Source organism: Sinohyriopsis cumingii, chromosome 15 (genome assembly GCF_028554795.1).
Source record: "Sinohyriopsis cumingii isolate HCF-2022 chromosome 15, ASM2855479v2, whole genome shotgun sequence".
NCBI classification, from domain to species: domain Eukaryota; kingdom Metazoa; phylum Mollusca; class Bivalvia; order Unionida; family Unionidae; genus Sinohyriopsis; species Sinohyriopsis cumingii.
Window position 1 is genome coordinate 43,949,334 of NC_142975.1, and position 27,591 is coordinate 43,976,924.

General features: G+C 34.7%; 1 protein-coding gene across 2 annotated transcripts in view; it reads left to right on the plus strand.

Moving 5' to 3' along the window:
- Positions 1-27,591, plus strand: part of LOC149781709 (protein dispatched homolog 3-like) — a 91,765-nt gene that overhangs the window by 44,525 nt on the left and 19,649 nt on the right. Inside the window, exons 11-16 of one of the 2 annotated variants that reach the window (XM_089935811.1) lie at positions 5,610-5,714; positions 7,322-7,557; positions 12,192-12,360; positions 19,434-19,606; positions 24,649-24,792; positions 26,509-26,641. In XM_089935811.1, the coding sequence (XP_089791937.1) occupies positions 5,610-5,714; positions 7,322-7,557; positions 12,192-12,360; positions 19,434-19,606; positions 24,649-24,792; positions 26,509-26,641 (960 nt within the window). The remainder of the gene's footprint in view (positions 1-5,609; positions 5,715-7,321; positions 7,558-12,191; positions 12,361-19,433; positions 19,607-24,648; positions 24,793-26,508; positions 26,642-27,591) is intronic. The other variant, XM_089935812.1, reaches the window with a different exon arrangement.

Genomic DNA, 27,591 nt, shown 5'->3' on the forward strand with positions numbered 1-27,591 from the left:
GACACTCAACTGACCAAATGCTAATAAAGTAGCATTTAATATAAAACATACTCTTTTAAAATCAGTTTGTAAATGGACATAATCTATGTGAAGTGACATAACTCAAACCGTAATTATAATTTTGATACATATTTACAACCAGTGCTAATTTTATTATTGCTGGAGAGGAAATGCCTGTCTGTATCAGAGTTGTATTTGATGTAGGGTCTAGATCATGTACCCAGAAGAATATCTGAGTATTGTAGTTTCAGCAAGCAATCATTGATAAGTACTGTCTAGAATGAGTTTTAGATTTGTTGCTTTCTGTGATCTGTCGTCCATCCATCATCTGTTGTCCATCATGCCTCATCCGTCTGTCCATTAAAAAATATTTGTTATCACTGCTTCTCCTAAACAAATTGGAAGATTGTCATGAAACTTGATGTACACATTCATTCTTGGTCTAGTTTATCTTAAATGAAAATGGTGCAATTTGGACATCCAATATAGCTGCCACAGCAGCCAGAATCTTGCTGTCACTATTCTTCCTGAATAGATGGTCATCTCACCCTGGGATTTTCATTAAAGGACTTCTTATGGTTTCTGATTGCCCTAAATGAAGATGAGGCAGATCTAACATCCTGAGAGATGCTACCAGGACATGCATTTGCATGAATCAAGCAAAATTTGTACAAATTCATGCACTTGAAGACCTTTGATGTGTGAGAAATCCCACATATTAGTTTAAAGTTGTGTTCTGTGCATTATACAATGTTTACTCGGCTCTTCACCCTTAAAGTACTTGTCCCCACATAAGTCATGCCGGTAGAAATATAGTGCTTGTCACATCTGGGTTCTTTGGCTTGACATGAATGGTTGTTAAACTAAATTCAGTGTATCCCTCAGGGGTGTAAAATTGAGGGTACAAAAAAACCCTAGGTGTCAAAACTGGGGGTCAAATAAAAAATGTGGGGGTCAAAAATGTACTGACAAATTTTCATACAACTCGTACTTTTTCAGCTTGAAATAGGATATTGCAACTTGCACAACATACTCTTTCTCTCTCTCTTTCTCTAAACATACAAATACACCAACATGCACAGTTAACAAACAAATGCATTGTCCATTTAAAGAATAATTTTATTAGTTCATTTTTCTTTTAAAGTCGTACTTTTAACAGTCTCCTCAACAATATTATAGCCCAACACATTACATATAAGTCAATACAAAAAGCCAAATAAATCTTTTTAACCAAATGGGAGTTAATTTACTGCCTTTCATCAAATGTGTACTATCATAGGTTTCATTGTACTTCATCCTAGAACACATTTATCCAAATATCAAGGAGGATACTGATTCATCTTCTTTATAATAAGTTACACTTGAACTTTAAGATCTTTCTTTTATTGCAGTAAAAGTAAAAAACCAACAAAATCTGCAATGACCCGCTGACTTTGTAATCCAAATAACGCATTTGTCTATGCAAGTTTACTGATTTCTTTGTTGTGAAATAATGTCTTAGGTTATAATATGTTCTCCAGATATCTTATGGCGAACGAGGGCCTATTTTTAAAAATTTTAAAATCCTGTCACGAGAGGATTATTCACTTTTGCAGTCTTTGCAATCACGCGATCAGAAGTCACACCGGTAATCATAATGAATATTCCAGTCAAGGGAGTAATTTTCTCCATTTTTCATTAAAGTTAGATCCACAGTTACTCTTTTGTGTTCTGCTTCTTTCACTTTCTTCGCTAATGCTTTTTAGTGCATGACGTTTTAATCTGGAGATCACTTTCTAGTGCAACGAGCCTTGATGTTAAATATCTAGAACAGCTTGCTGAGCTCGATGGAAATCGCGAGAAGCTCATGAGATTAGGGGAAGCTACTCCGTCATAACATTGCCTATGCTAGTCTGGTTCATTGTTTTACATGTTCCCTGTGTTGCATTTTGCTATACGAATAGAGGAGTGCAAGGCAGGGAGCAAACAAAGCGGGGAACCAGTCAATGCCTATATGCGAAGTATATACAGTGCCATCCATCGTCCAATGCATTGGGTATTAAATAAATCATGATCATAATATGAAAATCCTTTGCATCAAAAAAACGCACGGTAACAAAATGTGTGCGTGAATTTTCTCCAGCATGCGTCCCTGACGCACAAATGTGCATAAAGGGAAACATTAAATTTGATTGGTACGTTGGCCCCAGAACGAGAATTCTGTCATAGTTTGAACCTTGCGTTAAGGAAGTTTTATAAATTAGCATTTATAATATGAGCTACCTAGAAAACCTCAAAATGGCCCAGAGTGATTCATCTTAGATGATGATTTCATTTTGCAAATGATGGCTGATGATGAGTGATGAAGGCAATTTGTTTTTAAAGCTTGGAAGTATATTAGATCATTGAAGCTGCAAAAGTATTAATTTAGTCTGAGATGTCATTGAGTGATTTTGAACCCAAAAATGGTGTTAAATAGTAGTCTGATATACATGTTGTATGTACAAAACCAGATGGCATGCTAGTCAGCTCTTCATTTCAGCTGTGTTTAGAAATTAAATGTAGAAAATTAGTCTCAGAAGCCACACTAAACTAGAGAGTATAAAAGTAGAGTGAAATTTTCATTTCTTTTCTCAAACATTTTTGCTCTATAAGGTCTTGTGCTACAAACCATATAATCTTAGGACAAGGGTTAAGATTAATGTAACAAATAAGAAAATGTAACTTAAATTAAGAAATAAAGATATTTATTCGATTTTAAATATCCCTGTCTTGAGAAGTAGACTATGACCGTAAACAATGGACTTAAAATAATAATACAGCATAATGGAACAGACAGTAAATCTGGCATAGTAGTCAGTAAGTCACTGATTCAAGATAGCGGCACCTTGGCAGAGCTTATGTTCGTGACAGATCTTATTTTGGAGATGAAATATCCAAAAGACAATACCTGTGAGGTTGGAAAATTATATATAACAACCCAAAAGAACAGTATTCTAACTTGTTCCAGCTGGGCAGCTGCAGGTTCATGTTAGCAGGAATAATGAATCAACATGTTTGTTTGATACAGCTTCCTGTTCTTATGGTATGTAATATATGGATTGCACTTTTTGCTTAGATTATGCTTTTCTGCCACTTATATTAGTAATACTGATGCTTATACCTTTCTGTTGGTTAGCATGTATGAGTTTTCACCTGAATACTTTTTACAGTGTCTAGTTAATCCCAAATGCTCTGACATCCATTATGGCCAGCAAGGCAGCCATCTTGAAAACCTTGTTATACCTATTCCTAGATGTTCAGTGATATCACATTCAGTTTTCACCAGAAGGTTTCATATGATGTACAGATGGTCTTAGATGACAGTGGTGCTGATTTGACATCCAGTATGGCCACACTGGCATCCATTATGTAAATTGTGTTATCGGTACTCATTCTGAATATAAAGTCTTATCAAAATGTTTTTTTTTAGCAGAAGACTTCTTATTATGTTGTGTGGGACCTAACTAAACTGATGCCAGCATGGCATCAGGTATAGCCAGTATGGTGGCCATCTTGAAAATCTTCTGAAGGATTGTCATATTTACATGGAATTTTTACCAAAAGACTTATAATAACATCTTTTCAGTCCATAGAGCCACAGTCCCTTTGAGGGACTACCTTTTTGTTAAGCATGGCTTAGTCTTTTAAGTGTTACTCTTGTCCAACTTTCCCATCCCCTTACAGGCTCTGAAACGTATAATAGGACTGATGCACCATTGATCTTTATCTTTGAAAGATGGCAGTTTTATTTGAAAAGGCTAGAAAAAATCATTTGCCAAGGGAGCCTGGGACAACTATAATTTATTAACATAATGTTAAAAATTAAAATGGAATATTGTATTATATTTTCCAGCAACAAGCATTTGAACATTAAATCGTCCTTCTGGGTAATTGCTGTAGGGTTTTCAATTTATCTCCATGCAATTCAGTAATTGAAGAGTCGAGTATTGGGTGATTAATATTGGGAAGAGGCTACCCTAATCCACCTTAATCCATGTGTCAGTTACTCATTTTCTGTACACTTTCTTGTTGGTCTGTTGAAGAAATGGGTACTCACTGAAGGGTATGTCACAAGTATTAATGATTTAACCAGTCACAATTGTTGTTTCATACTATATTGTGTTGAGGAGTAGTCGATAAACAAAATCCTATATAGCAAGTTTACAGTTAGCTGACAGTAGTTGATACACAGATTATTAGTTTTGGATTAATTGATAGTATCATCCAAACTCAGAAAACTTAAAACTGGGGTAAATTTCAGTGCTGGCCAATTAGTAGAAAATCTATTAGACAAAATGAAATGGTAAAAAAATCAAATTGTTGTATTATCTATTATATACTGTTCTCAGACAGTTGAAAAAAAGTGTAAATTTGTATAACACTTTACATTAACAGGACTGATGACGAGTTACAAGTATTGCATGTAGTTACGACTGATTATATATTTGACTAAAATTGTTCAATAATTTTGATTAAAGCAATTTTTGGGAAAACTGCAGTAATGTTCTGTGCAGTCAGACAATCTACTGAGCTAATTGTCTAGGGAGAACCATGAAATTTCAAACATTGTTCTTCCCCTGTTTGAGGAATTTTATCCTTTTTGACTTGATATTTGTTTTGTGTACCTTTTGGAGAATGCATAAATTTAAAAGCGCTCTAAGGCCACGTTTGTGCAGATGCATTGGTAAGCCCTTTCCATACACATGTATTGTTCTGTCCATTTTAGATTTTGTTTGTGCTCAATTACTTTTGATGGAATTTGTGGGTTATACCCAGTAGCTTTTGATGGATTTTGTTGTTTTTCCCAATAGCTTTTGATGGATTTTGTGGGTTATACCCAATAGTTTTTGATGGATTTTGTGGGTTATACCCAATAGCTTTTAATGGATTTTGTGGGTGATACCCAGTAGCTTTTGATGGATTTTGTGGGTTATATCCAATAGTTTTTGATGGATTTTGTGGATTATGCCCATTAGTTTTTTAGGGATTTTGTGGATTATGCCTAATAGTTTTTGAGGGATTTTGTGGATCATGCACAATAACTTTTGAGGCTTTTTGGGCTATGCCCAGTAACATTTGATTGATTTTGTGGATTATGCTCAATAGTTTGTGAGGGATTTTGTGGATTATGCCCAGTAGTTTTTGAGGGATTTTGTAGATTATGCCTAATAGTTTTTGAGGGATTTTGTGGATCATGCCCAATAATTTTTGAGGGATTTCATAAATACCTTAACATTAAGAAGACATAAGTTTAATTTTCAACATTTCTGATAAAATTTAATGACATTATTTTCCCTGATTGAGTTCGAACTTTTCATTTCATTAGCATCCTATTGCAGTGGAATTTGTGTTATATTAACATCTTTCTAGTTCTTTCCATATAGTTGTTGCCATCATCAGACAGTTTGTAGACTTCACACACAGAAGCGTAATGTAAAGGGACATAACCTCAAAAGACCTAACACATCTAAAAAAGTGATGATTAAGGAAGCTAGAAGGCCAGGTCAGGAAAATGACATTCATTAAAGTGAGAAAAGGTCATTTCTATACTATTTTTATTTTCATAATGATGTCTTCATAAACAACAGTCAGAACAAATGTGACACCTCAACCTGTGCGTCCCCCAAACCTGAAGCCAACAACAAAGTCAACTCCACAAAGAACAGTACCAGCTCCAAGCAATTCAACTCAAGGTTGGTTGAATGTTTTGTCAATTTGAAACTTTGCAAGTGCAAGTTGTGCATATATATAAAAGTAGGTTTTACAGTAACCGGTTATCACTCACTTTAATTGGAGAAACCGTATATTTGTTTAATCTTTGTAAATATGGTGTGACGTGTATGGCACTTTTCCATTTGTGGTGCTGGTAGCAATGATAGTATCAGTAGTGTTCATCTCATTTCATGGTTGCAGGATAGATGACAGATTTTGAGGAGCCCTTGTTTGCATTTGATATCAAGATCCACTTATTGACAGGATGTGTCATCTTCATGAAACATAAGAATAAGAAGCAGTTGGCAGGCACAGTCAAATGGATATTGGACATGCCCACAAAGGTGTCAGCTCCATTATGATTAATTCACATATACTTCATGTTGAGTTTTGTCAGTATGTCTTAGCAAAGCAACCACAAGAGAAAAGACATGCTTGTCACATACTGACACTTTGCCTTTATTTATACATTGGTTAGAGAATGAAATACGAACAATGGAAAACAATTGCATGGACCTTTAAGTAGATATTATGGGATGGTGAAAATAATAATGAATAATGAATGAGGCCATACACTAATGACCAGATTTTTAAACATTCATAATTACAATAACAGGCCTTCCATTTGGACAATCTAACAGAGGATCAGTTGTGACCTCTGTATTGTTTTCAAAGAGAGATGCAATGTGGAGAGTCAAAGAAGGACAATAGCAAAAGAGAAATGATGGGTAGAAATTCACATAAAGTAACTTTGATATAACATATTATTTTATATAATAATATAACCCTGTCCCTGAAATTCTCTAAAATTATCTGCTACACATAGCTCATTTGTGCACAGTTTTCTTTCCCAGTTCTGTGGTAGATGAATTTTTAGCAAAGGTTTCATAGCCAGCAATATGACACTGTCTCTTCTGATTCTCATGTACCTTTGCTCACATAAGCAGGATACTGTCTGGAAATGGAAGTAATGTCTTTTTTGGACAAAACCGATGAGGGCCAGATTTACTTACACTTCGTCCAAATGAAAAGCATCTAAATCATGTCAAAGGCCAACTTGGCTGTTATTTAATCTAGACACATGGTCTGCCAGAGAGCCAGATATTTTTAGACATTAGCTTCCTTGGACCCCAAACAATGACAAAATGCCAATTTTAATAGTAGATAGCAGGTCAGAACAAAATAAATTGCATTTAGATAGATCATCCTAGTTATTTTGCCAAAGAATCAATTTACCAGAAAGTTGCCATCGACCATTTGAAACATAAATAGATGACCTGTAATAGAATGGGTTCAGCGTCTCGTTTTCAAGTAAATACTTGAAAGTAGGAATACGTTCAGCATGGTACTCTTGATAGAAATAAATTGTGTTACTTTACATATGATAAGTTATCATTTATATTTGTTAATTTTTTATATTTAAATTTTTTTTAAATATGTCATTATATATTGTTATAATTTATCATGTGTTCATTTTGTATGATACATATTAAAAAATATACATTCAGTTAAATAATTAAAAGTATATTGTGATGAACAGTAATTAATTGCTCATTATGCCATTTATTTTAATTTTATTTCATCTCAGTGCCACTGGCAATATTTATGCCCAATATGCCATTACATCCTTCCACTCCAGCTCACCAACCCCCATCCCCAACCCCAGAGTCTGTACCCACCCACTACAATATCTGTCAGCATCAGAACTGTGGACAGCCCAAGAAGAGACCCTTGCTAGAATCTGGAGCCACTGTGTATGTTGTATTTGGCATCAAAGGATTTCATCAGGATGATGATGTTGGACATGTGATTGATGAAGAAAAGGTAGAGTGCACACCCCAAAATCTTTTCCAAGCTTAAGATATAATTAATTCTCACTATAAAGAACCTCAGTATAGCAAAAAGCACACCTCACAGTCCTGTCAACTCAGTATAACAGCCCCTGATACAACATGGGTATGTAAAATGCACACTCCAAAATCTCATCCAAATTGTAGATATAATGTTCCCTTATCACAAGGCACCTCATTACAACACACTTACTGAACTATCCTTCTCAAGAATATGGCATATAGCACACTATTCTCAGATACTAAGAATAGTTTGTATTTCTAATAATAGGCACATTTATGTATTTAGCTCAACTGGCCTTTTTGCCTTGATAAAGGGATTAAAGACATATTTCAGATTTTAATTATATATTTTAATTATGAGAGGTTCCGCTCTTCAGCTATTACATCTGAAAAAGGGAGAGGTATAAGGACAAATTTGCATTTGCGACATGCACATTGGAGAGAATGTTGGTAAGCTTCAGTGCTACTTTCATGTATTGTGACAGGCATTTCCTTACACAAGGTATTAATGGAAATCATGTATTATGTAATGCTGACATATCAAATGGCTTCTGTCTCGTACTCAACTAACTTCAGAATGTTTTAAAACTTTTTATTTATACTTATTGAGAAGATATTGTTGCTGTATGATTTCACAGTTTGTTTGGTGAAAAAAAAACTATGCTTCTTATTCAAGGGAGCTAAGCATTTCTGTTTTAGATGTTCTTTCCTTCCATGCAGATGTATTTTTGTCTAATGAGTAGATAATACATGTCCATAATGGCCAGTATGCATGTCCGTAGTGACCAAATTCCAGTTTGAGAGGATGCAAACTTTTGTTTCTGCCATCCATCCTATCCTATACACTACATTGTGGATTATTTATTTAGACACGTGTTAAACTTTACCCTTTCCCACAGTCAGTCCTGGCAACTCTATGATAAAAATTACTGCACTCAAAGCTAACTTGAAAATATTCTAACTAATTGAAGGGCTGCATTTATTAATTTGGAGTAAAATTTGTCAGTCAGGAGTAAGAAATATATTATTCCAGATACTGAGTTGTGTTGATGATCTGTCAGTTCATGCTTAATTTCCTTAGCTCTTGGTATGTATGGAAGGAAAATGAAAACCATTTTTCTAGAAGCTTGTATTATTAATGAAGATACTAATCGGTCTTGAGAAGCTTTTCATCATTTTGCAGTGTGTTCAGCTGGGTTTAAAATTATACAGTACATAGCACTTTAAAAGAAGAGTGAAAAAAATCCCTTCAGTAGAGGACAGGAAATTTGAATTTGGTTTTCTGATAAAGACTAGTGTACCAAAAGAAAGTGATGCATTCAGTTAGGGAAGATGAAATATCTCTCTGTGAAAACCAGACTTGTCATTGCACGATGAATGCACTGTAATATTACTTTTAGTCTGGCAACCAGATCTGTCATTGGATGATAAATGCACTGTAATATTAATTTTAGTTTGCCAAACCAAATCAGAATATTTCTGTTTTTCATGTTTGCCTGCACCCAGAAAACTTTTAAAAAATGACCCACATATTTTCCATGAAATGAAAGTTCAACAAGTTGAATCTGTTTGATGGATATAGGTTAAAAAATCTTAATGCCATCTGCTGCTTGACCACCCATCTCTTGTCAGAACTGGTGAAGAACCTTCTTTTATTGGCCCTGATGATAAAGCTCTGCCTATTTATGCAGATAAAACTAATGATGAAACCTGGCTTATGCATGCATGACAAATTACCGATGATGAAACTTTGCCTGTGTATGCAGTGTAAAACCCGTTGTAAAACTATACTTATGTATGCATGTAAAGCTGATATTGAAACTATGTCAGTGTATGCAAATTCAACTGATGCTGAAACTATGTCTTTATATGCATGTAAAAATGATGATGAAAGTGTGTCTATGTATGTCTGTAAAACTGATGACAATACTAAGCCAGTATATGCATATAAAACTGATGATGAAACTATGCATATAAATTTAATGATGAAACTATGCATATGTATGCACATAAAACATAACATGAAACTATGCCTGTGTATGTTTATAAAACTGATGATGAAACTATGCCTGTGTGTGCAAAAAAATGATGATGAAACTATGCATATGTAAGCATATAAAATTGATGATGAAACTACCTGTGTATATATATATCAGTGATGATGAAACTATGCATATGTATGCATATAAAATTGAACATGAAACTATGCATGTGTATATAAAACTGATGATGAAACTATGCCTGTGTATTTATATAAAACTGAACATGAAACTATGTTTGTATATATAAAACTGATGATGAAACTATGCCTGTTTATTTATATAAAACTGATGATGTTTTATATGCATGTGTTTGCATATAAAACTGAACATGAAACTATGCATATGTATGCATATAAAACTGATGATGAAACTATGCCTGTATGTGCAAATAAAACTGATGATGAAACTATGCCTATGTATGCATATAAAATTGATGAAACTTTGCATATGTATGCATATAAAACTGATGATGAAACTATGCATATGTATGCATATAAAATTGATGATGAAATTATGCCTGTGTATGCATATAAAACTGAACATGAAGCTATGCATATGTATGCATATAAAATTGAGTGTGTGTGTGGTTTGGATTTTTAACATAGTTTTAAAAAAAATTCAGTCGTACTGCTATGATGTCTGCAGTGTGAAAGTTTATAGTGCTGTCTAGCACTGGGGCATCATGCCACAGACATGTAGCATGATGTCCCACCCAGTCACATTATCCTGACACCAGGCCAACCAGTCCTAACACTAACCTCTTAATGCTGAGTGCCAAGCGAGGCAGTTGTTAGTACCATTCTTGTAAATCTTTGGTATGACTTGACCGGGTATCAAACCCATGACCTCCTGCATCCGAGGTGGATGCTCTAACCACTAGGCCATTAAACGGATGATGAGACTATGCCTGTGTATGCATATAAAATTGATGATAAAGCTATGGCTGTGTATGCATATAAAATTGATGATGAGACTATGTCTGTGTATACATATAAAATTGATGATGAGACTATGCCTGTGTATGCATATAAAATTGATGATGAGACTATGCCTGTGTATGCATATAAAATTGATGATGAGACTATGCCTGTGTATGCATATAAAATTGATGATGAGACTATGTCCGTGTATGCATATCAAATTGATGATGAGACTATGCCTGTGTATGCATATAAAATTGATGATGAGACTATGCATATGTATGCATATAAAATTGATGATGAGACTGCATATATATGCATATAAAATTGATGATGAGACTATGCCTGTGTATGCATATAAAATTGATGAAGAGACTATGCCTGTGTATGCATATAATATTGATGATGAGACTATGTGTATGCATGTAAAATTGATGATGAGACTATGCCTGTGTATGCATATAAAATTGATGATGAGACTATGCATATGTATGCATATAAAATTGATGGTGAGACTGCATATGTATGCATATAAAATTGATGATGAGACTATGCATATAAAATTGATGAGACTGTGCCTGTGTATGCATATAAAATTGATGATGAGACTATGCCTGTGTATGTATATAAAACTGTTAATGAGACTATGCCTGTGTATGTATATAAAACTGTTAATGAGACTATGCTTGTGTATGTATATAAAACTGTTAATGAGACTATGCCTGTGTATGTGTATAAAACTGTTAATGAGACTATGCCTGTGTATGCATATAAAACTGTTAATGAGACTATGCCTGTGTATGCATATAAAACTGTTAATGAGACTATGCCTGTGTATGCATATAAAACTGTTAATGAGACTATGCCTGTGTATGCATATAAAACTGTTAATGAGACTATGCCTGTGTATGCATATAAAACTGTTAATGAGACTATGCCTGTGTATGCATATAAAACTGTTAATGAGACTATGCCTGTGTATGTATATAAAACTGTTAATGAGACTATGCCTGTGTATGTATATAAAACTGTTAATGAGACTATGCCTGTGTATGCATATAAAACTGATGGTGAGACTGCATATGTATGCATATAAAATTGATGGTGAGACTGCATATGTATGCATATAAAATTGATGATGAGACTATGCCTGTGTATGTATATAAAACTGTTAATGAGACTATGCCTGTGTATGTATATAAAATTGTTAATGAGACTATGCCTGTGTATGTATATAAAACTGTTAATGAGACTATGCCTGTGTATGCCAATAAAACTGTTAATGAGACTATGCCTGTGTATGCATATAAAACTGTTAATGAGACTATGCCTGTGTATGCATATAAAACTGATGATGAATGTCTGTCTCTGTTTGCATGTAAAACAAATGTTAAAACTATGCATGTGTATGCATGTAGAACTAATGAAAAAATTATGCAAATGTATGCATGAAAAATGGTACACAAATCTTCAACACCATGTTAAATAGAGATTCAAACTATCAAATATAATTGAGATTTGTAGTAGTGCATAATGTTCCTAAAAATTATTATCTACCATTGTTGAGTTTGAATTATTTCTTGTTGAAAGAATATTAATTTGTTTCAAGTAATATAAATGTTTTCCTGCTATTTTCTTTTCAGGGATCTGTTGAGTTTGACCTGAGGTTTGCTTCCATTCTCCATGATAGCAATTCAAATTCAAATAACTCTTCAAGGATGGCGATGATAAGACAACTCTGCTCCTTGTGTAAACTGATAGGTCAGAACCAAGAACTTGTTCGTACTGGCACTTCTGAGTGTTTTCCAAGTTGTGAGTACCATAGTTCCAGTTTTATATCCGTATGTCTTGTGGATATATTGTGATTAGCTGTATGTGTTCTCATATGTCAAAGATAGGATATTTTCTTTACATTTACCATTAGATTGGAGTGAAATTTGGAAATCAAACATCTAGGAAATGTGTTGAATAATAAAAAATGCAACTTCTGCAAGCAGGTCGTGGTGAATTCAGTATAAATATGGGAGTACTCTCATTATGAGAAGGTTTTCTTTTATGAGGAAATATTAACAGTATGGAATTGAGTGCCGATTACTTATGTTTTTTTTTTTTTCAAATAAAAGTTCCCACTGTTTTATTTGCATAGTTTTTTAGTTATACATTAAAGTGTTGGGATCCCGTTTTGGAACAAATTATTATACTTAATGTAACTTAACTTACAGGGGTCCCAAGTGGCCGAGTGGTCTAAAGTGCTCTCCGTTACGGATCACTGCCATCTCACCTCTGTCTGCGTGGGTTCGAGTCTCAGATTCAGCCTTTGTGGGTATGTGAGAAAGCTTGCCAGTAGCTTCTCGTGGGTCGGTGGTTCTTTCTGGGTTTTCCCGGGTTCTTCCTCCACCATTAATACTGGCCGCCATGTATAGCCTATCGTGTGCTGAAAAATGGCGTTAAACCCTACAACAACAACAACAACATCTTAACTTACATTCAAAATAGAATATTTGGTTACGATGTACCTAAATTTTATCTTCCTCCTTGGCCATTGTTTTTTTTGAAGTTTTGATCACTTTAAATACTAATATATTAATATTTTCTGACTGCCCATTTGGTTAGCATTTCAGAGGAGCATTTTGTTAAGTACAAAGACTTGCTAAATTAGATGTTAAGCTGAATTTCTTAGGAATTATTCATAGTAGATTTATGAAACTTTTGATGGCATGTAGCTCTTTGAGTAAAATATGAGCAGTTAAAAAGAAGTTACTGTCACCTGTATTTCAAGTTTAAATGACTTTGGTCAGAATCCACATTGAAGTTAATTTGTCTGACTGTATTCACATGGCATGGCCCTGTGTCATTGGTGTATCAGTCTTTAAGCATTGGCTCTTTTGTATGCTTGTTTGCTACCAATTTCATTTCAAAACAATAACTTGAGTTGTCCATCATCAACAGTTATAAAACTGAAGATGGCTTGAATTTGGTGTCCAGAAGACTGTTTTAGATTTAGGGGTCAAAAGCTCAGAGGTCAAGCTCATTGTGTCGAAAAGAAGAAAAAAGCTTCCAGAAATAACTTCTCTGCCATCTGCAGTTACCAAACTTTGATTGGCTTGCATGTTAATTAAGTTTTGTATCAGTTTTGGGGTGAGAAGGTAAAACAACATGTCCACTTTGGCTGAATGAAGACAGATACTTTTGTGCACAATTACTTGAGTTCTCCATCATCAGTGGTAACCAGACTTTGTGGATTATTTGCCCTTGGTGTAAATAAGAAGACTATCAAGTTTGCAGTTAAAAGGTTAAAGGTCATGACACTGTGACTGAAAGAATGAAAGTGGATTATCTACATTACAGACCTGAATTAAGCTTTATGAATTGCATGAGGTTTGGGTAAGAAAGAAGCCTGTAGGTTTTTGAGATCAAAACTAAAATACAAAGGTAATTTTTTCTGAAAAAAATAAATGCTTTTTGCAAAATAAAATTTTGTCTACATTACATACCTGGACCAAATTTTATGGATGGTTCACACTTGGAGTAATGAATGCATTTTGATTTTGGGGTTGAAAGATCAAGAGCCAAGGTCATTGTGACTGAAAGAATAAAAGTGGTTTCTGCATGAATTTAATATCACTTAACTACATAGAGGATTAAAAAACACTGGGCAGGCATATATTGTGCTATTCACAGTACTCTTTTCTTCAATGGCTCATAATTATTCCTTAGGATGTTCTGCTGAAAATGTGTGGTTTCCATAGCAACAGTGTGGTTTCTATGATAACCATGTGGAAAACCTATTTTTGACTTTTTCAGAGTAACTAAGCCAATTTCTTTTTTCATCAGACTTGGTGGGGAATGTGTCCTATGATATGCTGTATTATAAGTATATACAGGTGACTTCCACAGCAGCGAGATGGAAAACCTATTTTCAGCTTCTCAGGAACAACTGAGAAAACTATGATTCAATTTGGTAGGAATTTTCCCTAAGACATGCTGAAAATGTGCCCATGTTTGCTTTCCTAGTAACAATGGAGTCTTCATATGAACCAAGGGAAAGTCCTGTCTTTGAATTTTCCATAATGTGATCAGACTTGATTGGAATGTTCCTTATGACACACTCAACCAAAATGTTGTCCAGGATACATTCCCTGGCAAAGGTGAAGGTTCATGGCAACCAAGGGGAAACATATTTTTGACTTCTTCTTCAGAGTGGTTGAGCAAATTTCAGTCAGACTTGGTTAAATGTTCCTAAAGGGCATTCTCTATCTCAAAAGTTTTTTCCAGGTTAACTTGGCAATAGTTTGATTTCCATAGGAACCAGATGGAAAACCTATTTTTGACTTCTACAGAATAACTGAGTCAATTTTTAAAAAAATCAAACTTGGATGGAATGTTCATGAGGACACATGCTACTATATTCATGATTAGGGTGGATTCCCTAGCACTGGTATGACTTTCATAGTGGGGAAGTGGAACATCTATTTTCTATTTTGTCTCCAAAAGAGTTGAGAAAACTTGGTAGGAATATTACTTAGGACATGCTCTGCTACATTTTTGTTCAGGCAATGATATTGCTTCCATAGCACCCAGTTAGCAAACCTATTTTTAGCTTCTGCATTGTTTTCTCAGCATTTAAAGCCCATCTTTGAATTAAGACTTTTCAGGCTTGTACAAACTGGGCTGATGTGACATCAGTTTTGGTTGGCAGTATTAAAATCTGCACAACGTTGTTCATAAATGGGTTCAGAATATTCACAATAATGCATCCCCAAATCAGACAATATTAGGACTTCAGTTTGCTGCTTTATTTTAAGATGGCATGAAGCATTATTGGTACTAGAATGTCTTAATTGTTCAGCCCACCACGGTGGGAATTCAAGATAGTGATCTATTTGGGAAGTGCTTGTTGGTCCATACATCCCTCTGATTAGAGATCAGTATTAAAGATTTCTTAAATTAAGCTCACTGTTAAAGTTTTTTTTATATAAATTAAGCTCAGTGTTAAAAGTTTTTACTTTTAGCTAAATGCATTGCTGGCTTGAGAAAAGAGGAGGCTTATATGGGACAAAATTATTTGGCCAGTCTGCAGAGATAATTGTACAGATGTGCTGGCTTAGAGAAATTTCACCTTGATTTTGAAATTTTTCAGATATGTTACCCAGTCATAATACATCAGGAATAAAACCACTGCTGGTTAAATTCAGCCCTGCCAAGGATGTTTTAGCAACTAAAGGTGCTAAAAGTTGTCTACCCACTTAGGTGGGAGCCAGAAAAAAGTGATATCATGTTGGATTCACACCAAATACCATCTATACTTAAGGAAGCATGTCTTTGTTGGAGACCTCAAAACTGATTTCTGCTTGTGCCTTTTCAATTATTCAGTGATGCAGGAGTTTTTTCACATAGAAAAGTATGCTCCAACTATATTTATATCTCCTCTCTGTTCTATAATAGATAAAGAAGTCAGATTTTATTTATCAACTTTTCATATCTTTTTTAGTTTAATCTGCCTTAAGGTTCCTTTCATCTCAGTACTCAGCCTTGTGTATAAATTATGTTGTTGTCTAGTATTAGATGACACAAGGCATTTCATTTTATTTTAGATATGTATATGTCTCAGTAAAGCTCTCTTTACACAAAGTCACACAGTGTTTGACTGGTTTCACCAGTATATGCCATTTTTTGCTCTGTAATTAGAGATGTCATCAGAGTGGGCAGGACCAGGTGCACTGTGTTAGTATTTCAACAATGTTACCTGTCCCAGTTGTATGGGATGCAGTTCAGGTCATGCCTACAACCGGTGCACACAGTGACCAGAAATGTACATGTGAATTGGGTAAGTGAGGAAATGCACTAGCAAAGATATAGACTCCATAAGTATCATCATTGATGCTAGTTCTTTAACTGAGGTCCCAGCTGTTGACGAAACATTGCAGGCCTACGAATGTCAAAACCTGTATCAGTTCATATGGACTCAAATCATTTCTCAACAATGGTTCATAATATCATTGCAGTAGGATCTTTGCGTAATTTGAAGTTCATGGCAGTATTTCAGAAATCAGAAGGAGCCTAGACTCATCTCTTGATAAAACCCCATTGGTTATGCTTTGGAGCCAGTTGTTTTTATGGGTTTAATGCCATTTTCAGCACATAATAGGCTATATGTGGTGGCCAGTATATTTCATGGAGGAAGAGCCTGTGAAAACCACAGGAAGAAACACCAACCCCTGGGAAGCTACTGGCAAGTTTTCTCACATACCCAAATTGGCTAAGCCCAAGACTCGAACCCACACTGACAGAGATAAGATGCCAGTGGTCTGTACAGGCAAAAGCCTTAGCTCACTTTGGGGCCTTGAGGGAACATTACAGTATTGGAATACAGTATCATTTTATAGTGAGGGAACACTGTACTGTGTGCTAGCTTGTTAAATATGATATCATGATATAGTAAGGGAACACTGCACTGTATGATGAACAGTGGTATACAGTATCACTAGTGAGGGAACACTGCTGTATATTTACCATTAGAATACAGTATCACTTCAGAGTGAGGGAACACTGCTGTATATTTACCATTGGAACACAGTATCACTTCAGAGTGAGGGAACACTGCTGTATATTTACCATTGGAATACATTATCACTTAATAGTGAGGGAACACTACTGTCTCTTGCCAGTGTTTTTACAAGAAGACATTCACTGGTTATACTAGCACTTGGCAGATCATCAATGGTCAATACAATTTTCAAATTTCAGTTAAAATAGCAAAAGATCTGTAAATTGAAACTGTGAGTTTAACCTATTTGTCAATATGATTAAAACTGAGATCTCCAACATAACAGAAATTTGATAGACACATGCATGAGGTCATGTTCTGTTTTCCTTTCTGTATGGAAAATGAATGGTTGTTTTTACATTAGTGAAACATTATTTATAATGATAATCTTCCTAAGATGAAATGCAATGCTTTTTCTCACTTGTTACTAAAAATAAGTGAACCAGGAATTCATAAGGGACCCACCATTTTCCTTTCTTGGGTGGGGATAACTGGGATTTGTTAACTAGGAAATTTGTAACCTGCAAATAGCTTGAAAAAAATTTGTTGCGCTGGTGTATGTAAAAAAGAACTTATTACCGCCATTATATTAGTTGAAAATAAAACAATTTTTAGGTAAAAGGAAATAAAATATCCAGTCTCAAATACAATCCCAGCCCCTTTCCAAACTAAATGGTCAATCCCGAATGTCACTTAAAATGAAAGTTTATTAGATCTACTTGTCATTAGTTGATTGCATGTTTGTCTGCCACTTTATGCTGACAAAAATCACAGCATACTGATAGTGGAATGTCTACCTATTTATGTAGATAAACATCACTGCATACTGATAGTGGAATGTCTTCCACTTTATGCTGATAAAAATCACTGCATACTTACAGTGGAATATCTGGCAATGCATGCTGTTAACAAATGGTTGCATACTGATAGTGGAATATCTGCCAATGTATGCTGTTAACAATTGACTGCATACTGATAGTGGAATATCTGCCAATGTATGCTGTTAAAAATCACTGCATACTGATAGTGGAATGTCTGCCACTTTATGCTGTTAAAAATCACTGCATACTGATAGTGGAATGTCTGCCACTTTATGCTGGTAAAAATCACTGCATACTGATAGTGGAATGTCTGCCACTTTATGCTGTTAAAAATCACTGCATACTGATAGTGGAATGTCTGCCACTTTATGCTGATAAAAATCACTGCATACTGATAGTGGAATGTCTTCCACTTTATGCTGATAAAAATCACTGCATACTGATAGTGGAATGTCTGCCACTTTATGCTGTTAAAAATCACTGCATACTGATAGTGGAATGTCTGCCACTTTATGCTGATAAAAATCACAGCATACTGATAGTGGAATATCTGCCACTTTATGTTGATAAAAATCACTGCATACTGATAGTGGAATGTCTGCCACTTTATGTTGATAAAAATCACTGCATACTGATAGTGGAATATCTGCCACTTTATGTTGATAAAAATCACTGCATACTGATAGTGGAATGTCTGCCAATGTATGCTGTTAACAATTGACTGTATACTGATAGTGGAATATCTGCCAATGTATGCTGTTAACAAATGGCTGCACACTGATAGTGGAATGTCTGCCACTTTATGTTGATAAAAATCACTGCATTCTGATAGTGGAATGTCTGCCAATGTATGCTATTAACAATTGACTGCATAGTGATAGTGAAATGTCTGCCAATGTATGCTGTTAACAATTGACTGCATACTGATAGTGGAATGTCTGCCACTTTATGTTGATAAAAATCACTGCACACTGATAGTGGAATGTCTGCAACTTTATGTTGACAAAAATCACTGGATACTGATAGTGGAATGTCTGCCAATGTATGCTGTTAACAATTGACTGCATAGTGGAATGTCTGCCAATGTATGCTGTTAACAACTGACTGCATACTGATAGTGGAATGTCTGCCAATGTATGCTGTTAACAATTGACTGCATACTGATAGTGGGATCTAATGTCAAGGTTGTTTTAATCTTGCAACAGAGCCTTTGTAAAATAATTAAAACAAACTTGCAGAAACATAATTTTACATTAAATCAAATGCTTATTTGAACAAATTGAGAGAATGTGTTGAATTGTTAGAAAGAAAAAAAATGTAGATAAAAGGTGCAATGTGCAGTATTTTCAGTTTGTGTTATAATGTTTTTTTTATATATTTCATAATTCAGTTAGTATTATATAATGTTTTTTTTCTTCTAATATTTCATAATTGGGAACTGCTTGTGGAATTTTACTGCCAACCTGGAGAAGTGTAAGTTCCATCTCCTTTAATCTTTGTACCTCTTATCTTTACAGATATAAAGAGAAAATACAGTTATATAGGAGCAGAATTAAATAAAATCCAAGAGTGTGTAGGACTCCTTGAGCCAACTAAATATGTTTATGGTCAGGCACCCCAAGCCCAGGCCAAAGGAGGCATTTCTCTAAATGGTCAAGATGTCTTATGGCTGGCTTTTGCATTTGAATCTGTAAGTACATGCACTGTATAGCAACATATGTCCTTCAGGATTATTATCTGCAGTCATATAGATCAAAGGTTTTCTTGTTTTCATTGTTTCTTGTTCTTGGAATTCAGTTTTTCTCTCAAATGTTGATGAATTTTCACCTTTTTACAAGTTCAAAACAATGATTACTTGGTTCACACCTATCAGTTGTGATGAATTTTTACCATTTTACAAATTCAGACCTATGATTTCTTGGTTCATATCTCATTATTGTGATGAAATTTCATCATTTTACAAATTCAGACCTATGATTGTCTGGTTCACATCACACTGCTGTGATGAATTGTCAACATTTTACAAATTCTGACCTGTGTTTGTCTGGTTCACATCTCACTGCTGTGACGAATTGTCAACATTTTACAAATTCAGACCTATGATTGTCTAGTTCACATCACACTGCTGTGATGAATTGTCAACATTTTACAAATTCAGACCTATGATTATCTGGTTCACATCACACTGCTGTGATGAATTGTCAACATTTTACAAATTCAGACCTATGATTGTCTGGTTCACATCACACTGCTGTGATGAATTGTCACATTTCACAAATTCTGACTTGTGATTGTCTGGTTCACATCTCACTGTTGTGATGAATTGCCAACATTTCACAAATTCAGACCTATGATTGTCTGGTTCACATCACACTGCTGTGATGAATTGTCAACATTTTACAAATTTAGACCTATGATTATCTGGTTCACATCACACTGCTGTGATGAATTGTCAACATTTTACAAATTCAGACCTATGATTGTCTGGTTCACATTACACTGCTGTGATGAATTGTCACATTTCACAAATTCTGACCTGTGATTGTCTGGTTCACATCTCACTGTTGTGATGAATTGCCAACATTTTACAAATTCAGACCTATGATTATCTGGTTCACATCACACTGCTGTGATGAATTGTCAACATTTTACAAATTCTGACCTGTGATTGTCTGGATCACATGTCACTGCTGTGATGAATTGTCAACATTTTAGAAATTATGACCTATGATTGTCTGGTTCACATCACACTGCTGTGATGAATTGTCAACATTTTACAAATTTAGACCTATGATTATCTGGTTCACATCACACTGCTGTGATGAATTGTCAACATTTTACAAATTCAGACCTATGATTGTCTGGTTCACATTACACTGCTGTGATGAATTGTCACATTTCACAAATTCTGACCTGTGATTGTCTGGTTCACATCTCACTGTTGTGATGAATTGCCAACATTTTACAAATTCAGACCTATGATTATCTGGTTCACATCACACTGCTGTGATGAATTGTCAACATTTTACAAATTCTGACCTGTGATTGTCTGGATCACATGTCACTGCTGTGATGAATTGTCAACATTTTAGAAATTATGACCTATGATTGTCTGGTTCACATAACACTGCTGTAATGAATTTTCAATATTTTACAAATTCTGACCTGTGATTGTCTGGTTCACACTACGCTGCTGTGATGAGTTGTCAACATTTTACAAATTCAGACCTATGATAGTCTGATTAACATCACACTGCTGTAATGAATTGCCAACATTTTACAAATTCAGACCTATGATTGTCTGGTTCACATCACACTGCTGTGATGAATTGTCACATTTCACAAATTCTGACCTGTGATTGTCTGGTTCAGGTCTCACTGTTGTGATGAATTGCCAACATTTTACAAATTCAGACCTATGATTATCTGGTTCACATCACACTGCTGTGATGAATTGTCACATTCTACATACCATGCTTGGTTTAAATTTTGCATGCAGGGTTCCAATGGTAGTGTAAAATTGGGAAAAAGCAGGAATAAGAACAGGTTTATTCTAAGTGATTTAAGCCCAGCTGTTTGCAGAAGTTGGTCACAGTCAGGGATGGGGTGGGGGAGCTGGGAATTTTCAAAACTATGTTTGATTAATCAGTTGCTGAAAAAAAGATATTAAGTATCCTCATTTAGTTGATTGTAAAGTTTGTGTGCTGAGTTAAATTACTGAAGTTTGTGTGCTGAGTTTAATTACTGAAGTTTATGTGCTGAGTTAAATTACTGAAGTTTGCATGCTGAGTTAAATTACTGAAGTTTGTGTGCTGAGTTAAATTACTGAAGTTTGTGTGTTGAGTTAAATTACTAAGTTTTTGTGCTGAGTCACTGAAGTTTGTATGCTGAGTCAGATTACTGAAGTGTATGTGTGCTGTGTTAAATTGCTAAAGGTTGTGTTCTTAGTTAAATTACTGAGGTTTGTGTGCTGAGTTAAATTATTTAATTTGTTTGAAGTCATGTAACTCTTCAGTCTCCTGCTGTATTAAGATTGTTTGCCAAGTTAAATTATTGGATGTTTTTAAAGTCATGGAGCTCTTTATATATATATAGATCAAAGGTTTTCTTGTTTTCACTGTTTCTTGTTCTTGGAATTCAGTTTTTCTCTCAAATGTTGATGAATTTTCACCTTTTTACAAGTTCAAAACAATGATTACTTGGTTCACACCTATCAGTTGTGATGAAATTTTACCATTTTACAAATTCAGACCTATGATTTCTTGGTTCATATCTCATTATTGTGATGAAATTTCATCATTTTACAAATTCAGACCTATGATTGTCTGGTTCACATCACACTGCTGTGATGAATTGTCAACATTTTACAAATTCTGACCTGTGTTTGTCTGGTTCACATCTCACTGCTGTGACGAATTGTCAACATTTTACAAATTCAGACCTATGATTGTCTAGTTCACATCACACTGCTGTGATGAATTGTCAACATTTTACAAATTCAGACCTATGATTATCTGGTTCACATCACACTGCTGTGATGAATTGTCAACATTTTACAAATTCAGACCTATGATTGTCTGGTTCACATCACACTGCTGTGATGAATTGTCACATTTTACAAATTCTGACTTGTGATTGTCTGGTTCACATCTCACTGTTGTGATGAATTGCCAACATTTCACAAATTCAGACCTATGATTGTCTGGTTCACATCACACTGCTGTGATGAATTGTCAACATTTTACAAATTTAGACCTATGATTGTCTAGTTCACATCACACTGCTGTGATGAATTGTCAACATTTTACAAATTCAGACCTATGATTATCTGGTTCACATCACACTGCTGTGATGAATTGTCAACATTTTACAAATTCAGACCTATGATTGTCTGGTTCACATTACACTGCTGTGATGAATTGTCACATTTCACAAATTCTGACCTGTGATTGTCTGGTTCACATCTCACTGTTGTGATGAATTGCCAACATTTTACAAATTCAGACCTATGATTATCTGGTTCACATCACACTGCTGTGATGAATTGTCAACATTTTACAAATTCTGACCTGTGATTGTCTGGATCACATGTCACTGCTGTGATGAATTGTCAACATTTTAGAAATTATGACCTATGATTGTCTGGTTCACATCACACTGCTGTGATGAATTGTCAACATTTTACAAATTTAGACCTATGATTATCTGGTTCACATCACACTGCTGTGATGAATTGTCAACATTTTACAAATTCAGACCTATGATAGTCTGATTAACATCACACTGCTGTAATGAATTGCCAACATTTTACAAATTCAGACCTATGATTGTCTGGTTCACATCACACTGCTGTGATGAATTGTCACATTTCACAAATTCTGACCTGTGATTGTCTGGTTCATGTCTCACTGTTGTGATGAATTGCAAACATTTTACAAATTCAGACCTATGATTATCTGGTTCACATCACACTGCTGTGATGAATTGTCACATTCTACATACCATGCTTGGTTTAAATTTTGCATGCAGGGTTCCAATGGTAGTGTAAAATTGGGAAAAAGCAGGAATAAGAACAGGTTTATTCTAAGTGATTTAAGCCCAGCTGTTTGCAGAAGTTGGTCACAGTCAGGGATGGGGTGGGGGAGCTGGGAATTTTCAAAACTATGTTTGATTAATCAGTTGCTGAAAAAAAGATGTTAAGTATCCTCATTTAGTTGATTGTAAAGTTTGTGTGCTGAGTTAAATTACTGAAGTTTGTGTGCTGAGTTAAATTACTGAAGTTTGTGTGCTGAGTTTAATTACTGAAGTTTATGTGCTGAGTTAAATTACTGAAGTTTGCATGCTGAGTTAAATTACTGAAGTTTGTGTGCTGAGTTAAATTACTGAAGTTTGTGTGTTGAGTTAAATTACTAAGTTTTTGTGCTGAGTCACTGAAGTTTGTATGCTGAGTCAGATTACTGAAGTGTATGTGTGCTGTGTTAAATTGCTAAAGGTTGTGTTCTTAGTTAAATTACTGAGGTTTGTGTGCTGAGTTAAATTATTTAATTTGTTTGAAGTCATGTAACTCTTCAGTCTCCTGCTGTATTAAGATTGTTTGCCAAGTTAAATTATTGGATGTTTTTAAAGTCATGGAGCTCTTTATATATATATATGTTAATGAAACTTGTATTGGCAAAATTACTTTGATGAGATATTACCATCATTTTTGTGTATCTTAAAGCGACTGCATTTTCTTAACTTACCAAGAAGAGCACCAGGAAGATTTTTTTTTTCTGTGTCATCTTATGGATTTTGCTTGGCATTGAACTTAGGGATTACACATGTATAGAAGCAGAGCTTGTCAGCCCTGAGTATAATGTACTCCAGAGTTCTAGAGTTTTCTTTATCTGACTCTCTTGAAAAGTTGAACATGAAATTATAAATTTCACTCAGCTGTGTTTAGAGTGAATATCAAAATTCATACATGAAAATCTTTTGTACTAGAAGTACATATATGATTAGTGAAAGTGTTAGTTTTGTAAGTGTGTATGTGTATGCCACATTGAATCAACATTAGTTTTGTAAGTGTGTATGTGTATGTCACATTGAATCAACATTAGTTTTGTAAGTGTGTATGTGTATGTCACATTGAATCAACATTAGTTTATTTCTGTATGGCAAAGTTTCTCATTAATTAATCAGATACAGAAACAGAATTTTATGAAAATTGAGATTAATTTCATTTTTTACTAGACTACGTCAAAAGGCCAGTCATATTTTGAGTCGTACAAGGAATATTTAAAGTGGGAATCATTTATCAAGCACCTCAAGGAGTCAGAAATTGCAGCCGACTCTCCTCTTCAGACTATCTTTCAAACATCAGAGTTTTGGACCAAGGTATGTACATGACAAGACTGTTATTCTATTGGTCAAAGTCCAGAAAGCCCATGTGATGGTTCTCAATCTGTCTTGTAGTTTGTCCTAATAAAAGTAGTGAAGGAATGGTTGTGTTCCAGTTGGTTGTAAATGAAAATGGCACTGAAGTGATCTCCAACATAATGGCAGTGGTGTCCATCTTGAAAATGTTGTTGCTACTCTTCTTGAACGGATGGTTGTATTGACTGGGGGATTTTACTAATACATATATGTAGTTGCTTGTAGATGAAAATGTTGCAGTTAAGACCCCCTGTATGACTGCTATGTTGGTCATAATCCTACAACATAAAGTCAGTGCTTCTGAAAACCTCAGTATGAAACCAGTCCTGCCATCCCATACAGTTTTGCTATAAGTCTTATTTAAATATACCCTTACAAAATAAAAGCAAAAACTATGGAAAAAATGATTGTTGATGAAAAATCTATATGATTGGTTGCTCCTTGTTTGATTTGGATCTGGGTTTCATATTAGAATTAGTGGAGTTAGTCAGGGAACCAGACTAATTTTACAGCAGTACCTCAGATGTTTTAAACTGCACATATTTTTTCTTGGCATCTGCATGATCAAACTGTTGATTATATAATTTTTTTAAAATGGCATCAAGCAAATATTCCAAGAATTGTGTTCACTTGAGAGATAGCAACGAGCCATTTAGCTGCATAGGTTTTAGAACTGAAGTTTGTGCAACTGTACTAGGGGTAAATATGGTCTTCTTGTACCTTACATACTTTTCAGTTGAATATAATGTTTACTGTTGCTGCATATTTCAAATACCAATCTTTTCAATAAGTTTTTCCAACTTGACAATATCAGTACATGGTATTTTGTTACACCTTACTGAAAACTGGTCAAACTTATGGAAAACAAATCAACTAACTGGGATCATCTAATCAGGGTTGGTAAGTCTGTGAAACTGTAAAATATTTGAAATAATTCTGAGTCATTTTCATCCAGTTTTTAACAGCATTGTGCATTTACTGCTGTGAGGTGTCTCAAAGAAATATATGGCTCATTCTACCAGACCTCTCCCCAGACCCCTTGAGATTTCCACCAATTGAGGGTTTAGTAAACAAACACTTTTCCTTGTAATGCCAGAACAAGACTTTTATGAAATTTGGACAAGTGAATGACTGATGATATGAGATGAGATGATATAATATATTAATATGATAAGATGATCATGGTCAGTTCGCCTGTCTTTAAGGCCAAGTGAGCTTATAATATAGTCCTTTGTTTTTCATGTATCACCCATCATGTCATTTTCCCACATGGACCTCCAGTATTGGCATCTGCTTGCAACATAATGTTTAATGATATCCCTTCAAGCTTGTTTGAATGGTTGCAGATAATATGTTTACGTACATTTAGTGTTAGGGAGAAGTGTCCTGGTAGTTTTGCTTTACAACATTTGACTGGATGGTAACAGAGATAACCTAAGAATTTAAGAAGACTTTTATGTGGTGGGGTTCTGATGGAGCCAGGTGAAAGTTTGGTCATATGATACTATCAAAGATGTGCCAGAACATTATGTGATGACATATGTGGGTCAGTACTGTTTATTGTTTGGGGTCTAGTTATAAATAGCTAAATATGAGGTCATAGAGAGTATGGTGTCTCTAATATTGGTCAGTTTGTTTCTCAAAGCTTTTTAAGAAGAATATTTTCATTTTTTGCAGATTCTAATGGAAGTTGTAGCGGTCAGCAGTGCAATCTATGGTCTGGTGCTGTCTCTGCTTATCTGCATGGTTACTGTGGCAATATTTACAGGACATATTCTGTTACTTCTTATCGTCTTATTGAGTATATGTGGTAAGTAACCAGTCAAAATGTTAACTCTTTCTTTGCTGGTGGCCAAACAATGAACATTTTGATATATTCCAAGTCAAAAAATTTTAATGCATAGGAATAAAGTAAATTACAGTTTTACAGTTTAAGGTTAATCAACTTAATTTAGGTTTAAGTTTAATCACCATAATTAAGCTGTTTTAAGATTTACTCACCTTAATTATGTAGTTTTAAAGTTTAATCACCTTAATTTAGGTTTAGGGTTTAATTACCTTATTTATATAGTTTTAAGGTTTAATCGCCTTAAATTTTAGGTTTAAGGTTTAATTACCTTAATTGTGTAGTTTTAAGGTTTAAGCACCTTAATTAAGGTTTAGGGTTTAATTACCTTAATGATGTTGTTTTAAGGTTTAGTTACCTTAGTTGTATAGTCTTAAGGTTCGTCACCTTAATATGTGTTATTAAGATTTACTCACTTTAGTTATATAGGTTTAAGGTTAGTCACCTTAGTATGTATTTTTAAGGTATCATCACCTTAATTGTATATATACATAATGTGTATTTTCTGCTGTTTTTTGTCTATATTTGCACAGAAAATATGAATAGTAATTCTTTTTCAAAATTAACACTGCTCTGGTGGCCTAGTGGTTAGAGTGTCCGCCTTGGATGCAGGCGGTCATGGGTTCGATCCCTGGTCGAGTCATACCAAAGACTTAAAAAAAAATGGTACTAAACAGCTGCCTCTCTTGGCGCTCAGCATTAAGAGGTGAGTGTTAGGACTGGTTGACCTGGTGTCAGAATAATGTGACTGGGTGGGACATCATGCTACACGTCTGCGGAAGGATGCCCCAGTGCTAGACATCACTATAAACTGACACACTGCAGACATCGTAGCGATATGACTGAAAAATTGTTCAAGCTATGTTAAAAATCCAAATCACACACACTTAATTGTGTAGTTTTAAGGTTTAGTT